This window comes from Antechinus flavipes, chromosome 1, assembly GCF_016432865.1.
Source record: "Antechinus flavipes isolate AdamAnt ecotype Samford, QLD, Australia chromosome 1, AdamAnt_v2, whole genome shotgun sequence".
Lineage (NCBI taxonomy): Eukaryota > Metazoa > Chordata > Mammalia > Dasyuromorphia > Dasyuridae > Antechinus > Antechinus flavipes.
Window position 1 is genome coordinate 198,759,692 of NC_067398.1, and position 14,793 is coordinate 198,774,484.

The following is a 14,793-nucleotide window of genomic DNA, read 5'->3' on the forward strand; positions in this document are numbered from 1 at the left end:
CCAAATGGTTTTGGTGACTGCTGCTTTATAATATAATTTTAGATCAGGTACAGCTAGACCACCTTCATTTGATTTTTTTTTCATTAATTCCCTTGATATTCTCGACTTTTTATTGTTCCATCTGAATTTTGTTGTTATTTTTTCTAAATCATTAAAATATTTTCTTGGAAGTCTGATTGGTATAGCACTAAATAAATAGATTAGTTTAGGGAGTACTGTCATCTTTATTATATTCGCTCGGCCTATCCAAGAGCACTTAATATTTTTCCAGTTATTTAAGTCTGACTTTATTTGTGTGAAAACTTTTTTGTAATTTTGCTCATATAATTCCTGACTTTCCTTTGGTAGGTAGATTCCCAAATATTTTATGCTATCAACAGTTATTTTGAATGGAATTTCTCTTTGTATCTCTTGCTCTTGGATTTTGTTGGTGGTGTATAAGAATGCTGAGGATTTATGGGGATTTATTTTGTATCCTGCTACTTTGCTAAAATTATGAATTATTTCTAGTAGCTTTTTAGTAGAATCTCTGGGGTTTTCTAGGTATACCATCATATCATCTGCAAAGAGTGATAATTTGGTTTCCTCATTGCCTACTCTAATTCCTTTAATATCTTTCTCGACTCTTATTGCAGAGGCTAGTGTTTCTAATACAATATTGAATAATAATGGTGATAGTGGGCAACCTTGCTTCACTCCAGATCTTACTGGGAAAGGTTCCAGTTTTTCCCCATTGCATATGATGCTTACTGAAGGTTTAAAATATATCCTCCTAACTATTTTAAGGAAAAGTCCTTTTATTCCTATGTTCTCAAGTGTTTTTATTAGGAATGGCTGTTGGATTTTATCGAATGCTTTTTCTGCATCTATTGAGATGATCATATGGTTTTTGTTTGGTTGGTTGTTGATATAGTCAATTATGTTAATAGTTTTCCTAATATTGAACCAGCCCTGCATTCCTGGTATAAATCCTACTTGGTCATAGTGTATTATCCTGGGGATGATTTTCTGTAATCTTTTTGCTAATATTTTATTTAAGATTTTAGCATCAATATTCATTAGGGAGATTGGTCTATAATTTTCTTTCTCTGTTTGCAGCCTACCTGGTTTAGGTATCAGTACCATATCTGTGTCATAAAAGGAGTTTGGTAGGACTCCTTCAATCCCTACTTCTTCAAATAGTTTATTTAGCATTGGAGTTAATTGATCTTTAAATGTTTGATAGAATTCAGATGTAAATCCATCTGGTCCTGGGTTTTTTTTCTTAGGGAGTTGATTGATAGTTTGTTCTATTTCTTTTTCTGAGATAGGAGTGTTTAGGATATTTACTTCTTCCTCTGTTAGTTTAGGCAAGTTATATTTTTGGAGGTATTCTTCTATTTCATTTAAGTTGTCGAATTTATTGGCGTAAAGTTGGGCAAAGTAACTCCTAATTATTGCTCTAATTTCCTCTTCGTTAGTGGTGAGTTCTCCCTTTTCATTTTTAAGACTAACAATTTGATTTTCCTCTTTCCTTTTTTTAATCAGATTTACTAAGGGTTTGTCTATTTTGTTGGTTTTTTCATAGAACCAACTCTTAGTTTTATTAATTAATTCAATAGTTTTTTTACTTTCAATTTTATTGATCTCTCCTTTTATTTTTTGAATTTCAAGTTTAGTGTTTGATTGGGGGTTTTTAATTTGTTCCTTTTCTAGCATTTTTAGTTGCAAGCCCAATTCATTGACCTTCTCTTTCTCTATTTTATACAAATAGGCCTCTAGAGATATGAGATTTCCCCTTATTACCGCTTTGGCTGCATCCCATACATTTTGGTATGATGTCTCATTATTATCGTTTTCTTGGATGAAGTTATTAATTATGTCTATAATTTGCTGTTTCACCCAATCATTCTTTAGTATGAGATTATTTAGTTTCCAATTATTTTTTGGTCTACTTTCCTGTGGCTTTTTATTGAATGTAATTTTCAATGCATCATGGTCTGAAAAGGATGCATTCACTATTTCTGCCTTACTGCATTTGAGTTTGAGGTTTTTATGTCCTAATATATGGTCAATTTTTGTATAGGTTCCATGAACTGCTGAAAAGAAGGTGTACTCCTTTCTGTCCCCATTACATTTTCTCCAGAGATCTATCATATCTAATTTTTCTAGTATTCTATTTATCTCTTTGACTTCTTTCTTATTTATTTTGTGGTTTGATTTATCTAATTCTGAGAGTGCAAGGTTGAGATCTCCCACTATTATAGTTTTACTGTCTATTTCTTCTTGCAGCTCTCTTAATTTCTCTTTTAAGAATTTAGATGCTACACTACTTGGTGCATATATGTTTAATATAGATACTTCTTCATTATTCATTCTACCCTTTAGCAAGATATAGTGCCCTTCCTTATCTCTTTTGATTAGATCAATTTTTGCTTTAGCTTGATCTGAGATCAGGATGGCTACCCCTGCTTTTTTGGCTTCACCTGAAGCATAGTAGGTTTTGCTCCAACCTTTTACCTTTAACCTGCATGTATCACCCCGCTTCAGGTGTGTTTCCTGTAAACAACATATTGTAGGATTCTGGCTTTTAATCCATTCTGCTAACCGCTTCCTCTTTATAGAGGAGTTTACCCCGTTCACATTTATGGTTAAAATGACCAATTCTGTATTACTTGCCATGTTGTTAACCTCGGTTTATGCTTTTCTCCCTTCTTACTCCCTTACCCCCCTTCCCAGTATTAAGCTTGTGAGCACCACTTGCTTCTCACAGCCCTCCCTTTTTTAGTATCCCTCCCTCCTCCTTAGAGTTCCCCCCCCCCCCAATTTACCCCTTTCCCTCCCAGATACCGTATTCCCTTCCACTTAGCTTATTCCTTCCCTTTTCACTTTTCCCTTCTCACTTTTCAGTGAGGTGGGAGAAGTTTCACCATAGATTGAATATGTCTAAAATTCTTCTCTTAATGCCAATTCTGAAGGCAGTAAAATACTCACTATATTCATCCCTCTCCATTCTTTCTCTCAGATATACTAGGTTTTCTTTGCCTCTTCATGAAATGTAGTACCCCCACTTTCCCTTTTTTCTGGTACAATGTCCTTTCCACATCTAGTTTCTAGAACAAGGTATACATGTATTCTTTATACAACTTTATAGTCGGAATACAGTTCCCAAGATTAATCTTTACCTTTTTAGATTTCTCTTGAGTTCTGTGCTTGTAGATCAAATTTTTTGTTAAGTTCTGGCTTTTTCATCAGAAATAGATGGAATTCGCTTACTTTGTTGAATGTCCATCTTCTTCCCTGGAAAAAAATGCTCATTCTCGCTGGGTAAGTTATTTTTGGTTGCATACCAAGTTCCTTAGCCTTTCGGAATATCATATTCCAGGCCCTTCGATCCTTTAATGTGGATGCTGCCAGATCCTGGGTGATCCTTATTGTGGCTCCTTGATACTTGAATTGGGTTTTTCTAGCCGCTTGCAGTATTTTTTCCTTCGCCTGAGGGTTCTGGCATTTGGCCACTATATTCCTTGGTGTTTTGATTTTAGGATCCCTTTCAGTAGGGGATCGATGAATTCTTTCAATGTCTATTTTATCCTCTGTTTCTATGACTTCTGGGCAGTTCTCTTTGATAATTTCCTGGAAAATAGTGTCCAGGCTCTTTTTTTCATCATACTTTTCTGGAAGTCCGATGATTCTCAGGTTGTCTCTCCTGGATCTGTTTTCCAGGTCTGGTGTCTTCCCCAGAAAGTATTTCACATTCTTTTCCATTGTTTGATTTTTTTGGATTTGCTTGACTGATTCTTCTTGTCTCCTCGAGTCATTCAATTCCAATTGTTCGACCCTGATTTTCAGTGAGGTATTTTCTTCACTCACTTTTTAAAGATCTTTTTCTAATTGTCCAATTGAGTTCTTTTGTTCTGTGGAATTTTTTTCCATTTCGCCAATTTTGTTTTCCAGTTCACCAATCCTATTTTTCAAGGATTTGGTTTCTTTATCCACTCTCTCTTTAACTGACTTCTCCAGGCTCTTTTGCCAAGCCTCCCTCTCCTTTTGCAGAGCCTCCCTCTCCTTTTCCCATTTTTCTTCTAGCTCCCTTGTGAGAGCCTTTTTAATTTCCTCCATGAGATTCATCTGTGCTGAGGAACATATGATCTCCTCCTTTGGGGATTCACCTGGGGACTGTTTGTTTTTAGTCTCCTCAGGATTTGGAGTCTGCTCTTTATCTGTATAGAAGCTGTCAAGGGTTAAAGTCCTATTCAGCTTCTTGCTCATTCTGTCTAATAATCAAAGACAAACTATCAAAGAAACAGAAGAAAAAAACCCTTGAATGGAGGCTGCTTTCTTTGGGGGAGGGGGAGGATATTCGTGAGGCACGGGTCCTACTGTGCTATGGCGCCTGCGCGCTGAGATCCGAGCGCTCTGAGATCCGAGCGGGCTGAGACACTGTGGGGGGAGGGGTGGCCAGGTCCCGAGAGACTCCAGCTGTTTGGGGCTGTATTCTTCACCCCCGGTGTTTTTAGCTTCTCTGCTGCCGGAGCAAAGTATCTAATCCTGTAGCAAAGCTCTCCCCGCAGAGACGGCTGCGATCACACCCCACCCCCTCTCTGCTCTACTCGGCTCTGAGCTGCTATCTGTGCTCTCGCTGCAGCTGCTGGCCGCAGACTGCTTCCGATTTAAGTACCGTCCCCGCCCTCGCGCAAAAACAGACCTTTCTTGACAAGTCTCAAGGATGGTTTCTCTTGGTAAGTAAATGTATGCTTTTTTTTCAGTTGAGCATTAATTCAGAGGCATGAAATGAAATGGATAGTGAGAGAAAAACACGGAGGTTACACAGGAGTGTATTTCCTCTCCGCCATCTTGGCCGGAAGTCGGTAATTTTATTCTTGACTGCATTCCACTACGCTTCACCTTTCTGAATATCAGATTCTAGGCCCTTCCATCCTTTAAGATGAAAGCTGCTAGGTTCTGGGTAATCCTTATTGTGGCTCCTCAGTATTTGAATTGTTTCTTTCTGGCTACTTGTTATATTTTTTTCCTTGCTCTGATAGTTCTGAAATTTAGCTACAATATTCCTTGGAGTTTTAATTTTGGGGTCTTTTCCAGGAGGTGTTTGGTGAATTATTTCAATGGCTATTTTATCTTTTGATTCTATGATATCCAGGCAATTGTGTTTGATGATTTTCTGAAAAATAATGTCCAGGCTCTTTTTTTCATCATGGTTTTCATGGAGTCCAATAATCCTTAGAATATCTCTCCTAGATCTATTTTCCAAGTCAATTGGTATTTTCCCAATTAGGTATTTTACATTTTTTTCTATTTTTTCATTTCTTTGGTTTTGCTTGACTGATTCTTGTTGCCTAATTGAGTCATTCATTTCCATTTTTGTTCAATTCTCATTTTTAGTGAATTATTTTCTTCATTTACTTTTTTTACTTCTTTTTGTATTTGTCCAGTTGAATTTTCAAATGAGTTGTTTTATTCTATGGAATTTTTTTCCATTTCACAAATTCTGCTTCTTTAGAAGTTTATTTTCATTTCACAAATTTTGTTTTTCTGGGAGTTATTTTCTTTTTCCATTTTGTGAAATCTATCTTTTAATGAATTATATGCTTTTTCCATTTCACTAAGTATTTTCTGTTGCCTTTTCCAAAAGGCAAAGTTTTCATTTCTTTTCCCCATTTTTCTTCTAGCTCTCTTTTAAGATCCTTTTTAGTTTCTTCTAGGAGAGACTTGTATAGGGACCAATTTATATCACCCTTTGGGATTTCATCTGAGATGATCTGCTTTTAGCCTCCTCAGAGTTTGAAATCTATTCTCTTTCACCATAAAAACATATCTATCTATAGTCAGAGTTCTTTTTCCTTTTTTATTGTATTTACTATTTATTTTAGTTGGGGTCTATTTTTAGGACAAGGGGGATTCTCCAAGCTTCTTCTACAAGCCACAGTGAGCTATGTACTGGGTCAGTGCTGACTCATTCCCAGTGCCAGGGTGTGGCCAGGTCCCGTGAGATTCTGGTGTTTAGTTTATAGTTCAGTTTAGTGTAGTTTAGATCACTATTGATCTTTTGTGTTTGTGTTCTTCTCTGCTGATGTTTTATAACTTCTCTGCTGATCTACTGGCTTGCAATCAAGGCAGAGTAGTCAACACTGCTGTAGATTCCTTCATGGAGCCCATACCGCCCCGGGACTCTATGCTGCCTGCACTTGATGTCTGTGCTCAGCCTGCTTGCACTTGACCTGCCTCCCTCCCAGTTGGATTGAAACAGACCTTTTCTGATGATCTTCGAAATTATCTTCTGCTAATAATTTGTTTCACTCCCAATATTTGTCTATTCTGCCAGTCCAGAACTAATTCAGAGGCTGAATTTTGTAATTAGTCTGAGGGTCATGGGAGAAAATTCAGAAAGAAGCATGAGTCCTCTCTGCCATCTTGGCTCCTTCCTCCACTCCTGTACTTTAAAAAATAGTAGGTAGATTTTTCATCGAGTTTGACTCTTAATGGAAGTTAATGTCAAATGGCTCATATTTCCATAATAAGTGAAGCAAGGTCAAATGCTGAAATGAAATGAAAAGATTGTGATTTGGGGTCTTGAGGAGAGAGAAAAAGTTTTACAATTGCTGCTTTTGGACAGTGGAATAGATGTCAAGAGAGGAATAAAAGGATTGCTTTGTTCCAATGAGGGCTTCATTGAAATTAGCTAAGATGAGTTTGTTCTATACCTAGTCAGAGAGTTATGTAATATATTAGGATAAAGTTAGATTTAAAGGCAATATAATTCCAGAAACAGAATTTATGATGTTATTGAGTGATGTGTGTGTGTGTGTGTGTGTGTATAAATGTGTGTGTATGTGTATACATATATACACATACACACATGTTCTCTATCTGTATATGTAAGTGCATGGAAATGTTCATACAAACAGAGAATGACAGAGAAAGGGACAGACAAATTATGTGAGCACTGTTGTATATTTTGAAGCATTTGGGCTTTGCATTTTTCCCATGATATTCTCTTTGTTGTAAGGTATATATAAAGTTACTAATAAACTCATGAATAAAATTTATTTTTGGATTAAATAATAAAATGATTTTGTAGTTGTACAATTTATACAACTTAACATGAAAATTTCATTTTGTGTGGTTTGAAAGTAAAATGATTAGGTTTAATTTCAGGTTTTCTTTCATATGTAGATAGCAGTAACAAACCAATAACATGGGAATGGAAAATAGAATTACTATTCTTTTTTTAAAGTAGTATTTTATTTTTCCAAATACATGCAAAGAGAGTTTTCAGCATTCACCTTTGCAAAATTTTGTGTTCCAAATTTGTTTTTCTATTGTACTTTTTTCATTTATAACATTTATCTAAGCCTTGCTAAATAAGTGAATTTGCATAAATACATATTTATGTGTGTTTATCCATGCAAATAATGTGTCAGATATCACTAGGAATGGTTTTATCTCAAAATAGTAACCCTCTTATATTTACTAAGACTTCTTTTCTTCTGAGGGTTAGTGAGTGAGGAATTTTCTTTCCTTTTATTATTGATAAATTTAGCATTGTCAAAGAAGAGAGACATAGACACAAAATTTAAAATAGAATCCCAGAAATCCACCTGATTACAAAACAGAAAGTCTACACACACACACACACACGCACACACACACACACACACACACACACACACATTCTTGTAACTAATAGTTTGGGTAACTATATGCATTATATTAAAATTACATTTTTTGATTGGGTTGAATTGAATTGATGTTCTATAACTTCATTGGTACCTGGAATTTATAGTGTGTAAACTTACTCCACCATTTCAAATAGGTCGCTCTTCTATATATATAATCATAGCGTTGGATTTTGCTGCAAGCCAGATTAGCATGGATGAGAGAAGTATATTAAATTTCACATAGGTCTGCTATTCAACTTTAATCAGACCCTTGCTGATTTTCTTTCAAAATACTGGAAATGTATTGTAAATTCTTGATGATTAGCAGTGTCTTGAAATATAGTCCCACCCTGGTTTGGGCTACTGTTGAACTGGAAAGGTATTAGAAGGGGAGAGTATGTTGTTGTTTGTATCCAAGTAAATGTTTGTCTCTGAAACTCAAATGCTAATTCTCTTTCCTGTTATGGTTTGGTCATTGGTAGTATGGTTGGGTTAGATAACTTTTATTTTTTAAAAAATTTGTTACTCTTTTCAGAAATTGGCAGTTAAAATTGAAGAAAATTAAAATGATAAATTAACTCAGGAAGTGAGTGTCTTGTTTCAGTTTCATTCTTTTGAATCTATGATTTATCATGGCATTCATCAAGAGTTATAAGTCTTTCATGGTTGTTTTTATTTGTAATGATCTCATTGTGTAAATTATTCTAGTTATCACTTTGCTCTGTAGATAGGTTATCTTTGATTGTAAACCTTTATTTTATTTTTTCTTGCATTTTGCATAATCATTTCAAGATCTCATCTCCTTAGAGTAGCAGTTACTATGCCTCTTGATTTTTATTGTTACTCCTTGGTACTTGAATCCCTATTTAGCTTCTTGGAGTTGTTTTTTTTTTTTTTCTTTTTTTGGTGACCTGGAATTGGTGAATTTGGGTATTATTTTCCTGAGAGTTTCCATTTTGAAGTTTCTTTCTGGAGGTGACCATCAATTGAATTCTTTCTGTTTTCACTTTGCTCTCTGATTTTAAGAGCTCCGGGTAATTTTTATTTATAATTTCTTGAAATAGGATATTCAGAATTCTTTTTTGATCATGATTTTCATTTATTTAGATAATAATTCTGAGGTTGTTTCTCCTTGACTTGCTTTTCAGGCCAGTTGTTTTTGATATATTATTTATTGGAATTCTGCCTTTTTTTCAGTCTTTTAGTTTTATTTTAACACTTGCTATCTTTTCAAATTATTTTTTGTCTGGCCTGTTCTAATTTGGGAGGCTTTCAGTAAGGTTTTTGTTTTTTGTTTTAAGCTGTCAATCTTCCTTGCCATTCTTTCATTCTTAATTTTTCCATTCTGTATTTCTTGTTTCTTTTCTTCTAGTTATTTTTGTGGCCCTATGGCCAGGGCATTTTTTTCCCCTAACTCTGATGTTTATCTGGAGTTATTGTTGGCTGACTTTGTGTAGAGGGCTGAAACTCTTCAGTTGATGTACTGAGGTCAGGACTGCCGAGCACTTGAGGCTAACTACCTAATGGACAATACTCTATGGGTATATGCTTGGAAAATGGCCCTTCCCACTATCCTGTGCTGGCTCAATGATTGGTGTATACAGAGGATTGTAGGAGGGATTAGGGGGTGGAGTAAGACTAGCCAGAGTCACCTTTGCCGGGGACTAGGAAGAAGGAGGTTGCGGAGATCCTGCTTCCATCCCCTTCACTCCTATCTCTAAAGACCAAGAATAAAGACCAAGGACTTTTGCTTATCCTGACTAAGTCTGATTCTAAGATATCCTGGGTGCTAGTGTGGTCATCACAACTTTGTATTTTATTCCCTGATTATCTCTCAAACTAAGGTATTCTGTCGTGATATTGGTGTTCTCTTTGGTTTTCTAATTTCAGCTGCCTCTATATATAGATTGAAGGATATATGTTTGCATCAAGTCTTGTAACAGCCATGTAGTCAGGACCAGTGTGGTCATGGGTTATAGTGGGAGGTCTTTCAAGGGAACTTATCTTTCTGCTATAGGTTCTGTTTAGGGTCCTCCTCCTTTCCTTCCCCAAGGGAGAGATGCCTTTACTGCTAAGGTCAAGGTCTATTCAATGCTGAGTTCCTAGCATTTCAGGAACTCTTACACTTTTCTCTTGGTATCTATTCTTGGGCCACTGGTTCTATTAAACCTTATCCAGGTTCAGGCTTTCTTAGGTTTAGGCCTGGAAAGTTGCTGTGAACTTGCCCCAAGGACCCAACATCTTCTTTTAAGCTAGACTGTGGTCTTAGAGAGTGCATCAGCTCAGCTCCAGCTCAATTAGGGAGTGCCAAACTGGACTCATCTGGAATGTCCTAAAGTATGAAAATTTCTTTTCCTAATTAGACTCCTAAAATCTTGGGGAAACCTTGGGCTAGGTCGTGCATCTGAGTAGTCAGAGGTGCTGAATGTGCCTTGATCTTCATGTTTCATGGATCTGCTCTTTGCATTTCATCTGTGGCTTGGCTGGCTTAAGATCTCTAGGATATTGGGGCTTCCTCTGTAGATTGCTGGATTGGGAGAATCTAGAAGTGAGTTTTTCCTAGCTCATATTGTAGTGATGCATTTCAAAACCCTGACTGAGTTTTTATAAAGGGTCTTGGATCCTCTGTGTCCTAGCATACTTCCATTTTCTCAATTTTATCACCAGTTTTAATTTTTGAAGCATTGAATACAGATAAAATAACCACACACATTGGTCAGTGTTATTTCTTTGTGCCCCTATAACAGCACATGGTGGTATAATAGATGTTCAATAAACACTTGTTTGCCAACAGTAGACAACTGGAATTCTCATTGCTTTAAAGTAAATTTTAGTATTCTTTTGCTCACCAGTCTTTTAAAGAATAAATTCTAATCATAAGTTCTACCTTTTATCATTAACTTAAATAATTTTTTTTCTTTAAACTTCACTGATGACTTTAAATTTTCCTATGCACTTAGGTACAAGTTTAAATTAATTATAACTAATGTTGAGGACTCAAGTAAAACAACATAAATATTAAACTTTCAAAAATTATTGGCACATAGATGCTGCAAGGGAAGCACCTTAGGAAGGATTTTAGAATGAATGTATTGAAAAATGTTAGTTTTTATAATGATAGGATACAGACTTAATTTTTTTTTTTAAATTAGAAATAATTGTTTCATTGGCACATTTTGACACAGGATAAGTTGCTTGTTGTATGCAAAACATTATGTAGATATAATAATAATAATAAAAGTTACATCTTCATTACTACCAGTCTATCTCCTCAAAAACAACCACTACCCCTACCACAAAAAATTCAACTGAGTCTTTTTCTTTACAGCTGGGTTCAAAGTGCAAACATCTGAAAGATATTCATTTTGGCCAGTGTTACAAGATCTCAGATGAAGGAATGATTGTTATAGCTAAGGGCTGTCTGAAGTTGCAGAAAATATACATGCAGGAAAACAAATTTGTAAGTATACATGCTATGTGTTTGATGGAAAACTTTTATATTATAGTGTGTACATTTTTAATTGTGCTGTATTCATAATATTGCTTATTTTTTCTTTGTAAATGAAGCAAATATGCTTTAATTCAAAACTAAGAAGTTTTCAATATTTGATTTATAAAAAGTAAGCACATAATTTAACAGTTACTTATATATAGTACTGTAACATTAAGAGATCATGAGCTACTAAAAGGTCCTTTTGAAAGACACCTTACTATAAACTTACTTGGGTACATGTGGTCAGTTGAAAAACAAAATAAAGATGAAAATGCAAGCCTTGATGCCAAGTATTTTGCTTAACTATACAATTCGGACATATATTGTTGATATTTGGCTCAACACTGAAAATTATATTGTCACTGCTTGCTTATTAAAACTTTAAGAAAAGTCTCACATGTATACATATGTTGTATTTAACTTATACTTTAACATATTTAAAATGTATTGGTCAACCTGCCATCTGGGGGAGGGAAAGGGAGAAAGAGGGGAAAAATTGGAACAAAAGGTTTTGCAACTGTCAATGATGAAAAATTACCCACGCATATATATCTTGTAAATAAAAAGCTATAATAATAATAAAAAAAAGTCTCAGAATTCTTGTTATGTTAAGAAAACGATTTGTGGTGTTAAATAAAATATATGGAGATTGACAACATAAAAATTGTCAATGTTATCCATTAAGTATTCTTAATTTTGGATCTAAAAGGACATGTTATTAGTGAATGGATTCTGAAAGAGTCAAGAAAAATAATTGCATAACTTTTTTTGGGAGGCGGGGCACTAAGGCAGTTGGGATTTAAGTGACTTGCCCAGGGTCACTCAGGCAGCGTTAATTGTCTGAAGCCAGATTTGAACTCAAGTCCTCACTTCTGGGCTGATTCTCTATCCACTATGCCACCTAGCTGCCCCAATTGCATAATTTTTAACTAAATTTGTGACTAAAAGTGAGGTTATTTTTCACACTTCTAAATGAAAAATTCTAACTCTTAGATATTAAGTCTTATTTGGCTAAATTTGATAGCTAACTGTAAAATTTTGAAAAACATGGAAAAAACACTAAGATTTAACATAAAGTGTTGAAAATATTTTATTCTTGGGCTCTAAGTAACAATTTGAGTTTTCCCTTCTTGAAGATGATGGAATTTAAATTCCCTTCCTTCTCTTTGCCTTATTCTCACAGTAAGAAATATGGCAAATACTTTTCTTTCAAAATGTGGTAATATTATTACATTAGAATTCTTTTTGAGATGTAAAAGTTTAACATAATTTGATAATTTGCCCTTTTGAGCATTTTGAAAATATTAAACTTAAGTTCTACAGTTTATTTCTCTTTTGAAGTGTTTTTACCTTAATATAATAGAATGTATATTTGGATGTTTGATATTTTTTATTTTACCACTAATTTTTCTTTTAATTTTTAAAAGTAATTTTTTTTTGTTTTGAACCAACAAATAGTTATAAGCATCTTCTGTATCAAGTTGGCTTGATGCTATTTTAATTGGTGCCAAATAAAAGTACTTAAGAGATAATGATATTGTAATTTGGTATGCTTGTTTTAAAATAAGTTCACTACTCTTTTCTAGTTTGCTTAAATAAATATATACTATGAGGAAATTTCATTATATTTTTCAGAAGTAGTTATATCGCATTTGATTTAAAAACTATCTAATTTTTTATAACTTGATATGTAGAATAAAAGCACAATCTACATTTTTCATAAGTTTGCCTTTAGATGGCAGTATTGTCATTGAATATTTCAATAAAATAGCTTGTGTTTCCATGTTATATCAATGAAGAAAAGCAGATGTATGTTTTTAAGTATCTATGTGTATACGGAAGTATGTTATCATTATCCTTCACAAGGTTTTTTTTTTTTTTGTAACTCAAAACACCATCAAGTGTAATGTAACAAGTTTATTGTGTGTGGGTCTCAGGAATCACTTTTCTTTGATTAGAATCATTGATTAAAATAGGGAAGCTTATTCCTGTTTTTATGTGAATTGAAATGGTTTCATTCAGGTGGAATGAGAATTATGATCTAAAATTTTCAGGCGTAAACATTAACAATGATAAAGTAGGATTTGTATCTTTGTAGAAGAGATACTACTTATGGAAAGAAAACTTATTTCATGATAATTTTTGAAAAAGATAAATTTTTAAAAGTTCATAGCATTTGCTCTAAAACTGCTATGTTGAACTGCATACTATAGAAGGAGATTGGAAGTATTAAACTGTGCTGAAATATTTATACATTGCATACTTCCCTTTACCCCAATAAGAATTTTGTTTACTTATTTTATACTTTTCATAAAGTTATATTTAATCACTTTGATTAGTATTTGTTATTTTAATATTTTATGTTTTAAAACTTTACAGTAATAGTATGGTAAAATCTAGTTAGCCATAACTTAAGAAGCCAAATTTCATTTCTTCACCTTATCTGAAATGATAAGACAGTTGGACTAAATGATCTCTAAGATTCTTTCTAATCCTAATTTAGTGTTTTTATTTTTAAAAACAACTTAGGGTACATTCTGTAATCAGCACAGTCTCTTTGCTTTATATGTAACTTTAATATCTTGTAAAATTCTAAATTGTTAAAAAAAAAGTGACATGATGTTCAGGATAACCTTAATATAAGATAAAATGACAAAAACAAAGGTCTATAAGCAAAAGGGATTTTCTACATAGTTAAGGCATTCAGTTAACTGGAACACTGAGCATTGGTTAATTGGTCGTCTGTTAGTTCTGCATATACACATGCACATATACATGGTATAAATTTTTGTGCTTATTTGAATAATGATGAAGTCTTTTCTTGGAAATTAGGTATGTTATATGCATATGGGCATGTATACTATTGATATAATAACATCACATTTAATTAGGTTCATTGACTTTTACTTAGTGCATTTATTAAGTTTGGGAGAGTTCTTATTTTAAGCATTTAAAAATTCTTTATTATTCTTCCAGATTTTGAATTTCACATTTTTTAGTAAGGCAGATATAAAATGTCTGAACATTTAATGGCAGAGGAATCAATCAGTAGGTGGATTTTCAAACAAGTGAGAATTTAAGAGTAATAAGAATGGCCTTTGGTGATTTAGACTTTTTTTTTGTTTGAGTAACATAGTGTTAAATACTGTTCTTTATAATACCTTATATTGAGATAGCATATTCACGTTTACAGAGCATACCAGTATTATAGAATGAGAGGTCATTTGGTCCAACTCTCCCTTATTTTACAGATGAGGACACTGAGGCCCAGAATGTTTAAGTATAGTGATTTGCCCAGGGTCATACAGGTAGGTAAGAAGTGGAAGAGCTGGGTTTGAATCCAAGCTTTCTGAATCAAAATATCCATCTTTTTATATCACGTGCTTCTTCCCATTATAATCTGTAATTGCTTTAGAATTGTCACCATTTCATGGATGAGGAAGCAAGCTCAGAAAAACTGACTTGCCAATGATCGCATATCTGAGAAAGGTTGAAAGTATGATTTGAGCTTCATTCTACTGATGTAGAGACTTTTTTCCCCCTACTATGGCATGATCTTATTTGTACAAAGAATTATTAGATATCTGTCCTTAGTATCTTCTTATTCTGTACTTTGTGTTAATGACCATAAATTCTGTTATA

At 33.9% G+C, this 14,793-nt stretch overlaps 1 protein-coding gene across 2 annotated transcripts in view; it reads left to right on the plus strand.

Moving 5' to 3' along the window:
* The window catches only part of FBXL17 (F-box and leucine rich repeat protein 17), a 511,980-nt gene that overhangs the window by 28,898 nt on the left and 468,289 nt on the right, over positions 1-14,793 (plus strand). Inside the window, exons 4-5 of one of the 2 annotated variants that reach the window (XM_051994853.1) lie at positions 10,987-11,118; positions 14,403-14,459. In XM_051994853.1, the coding sequence (XP_051850813.1) occupies positions 10,987-11,118; positions 14,403-14,459 (189 nt within the window). The remainder of the gene's footprint in view (positions 1-10,986; positions 11,119-14,402; positions 14,460-14,793) is intronic. The other variant, XM_051994863.1, reaches the window with a different exon arrangement.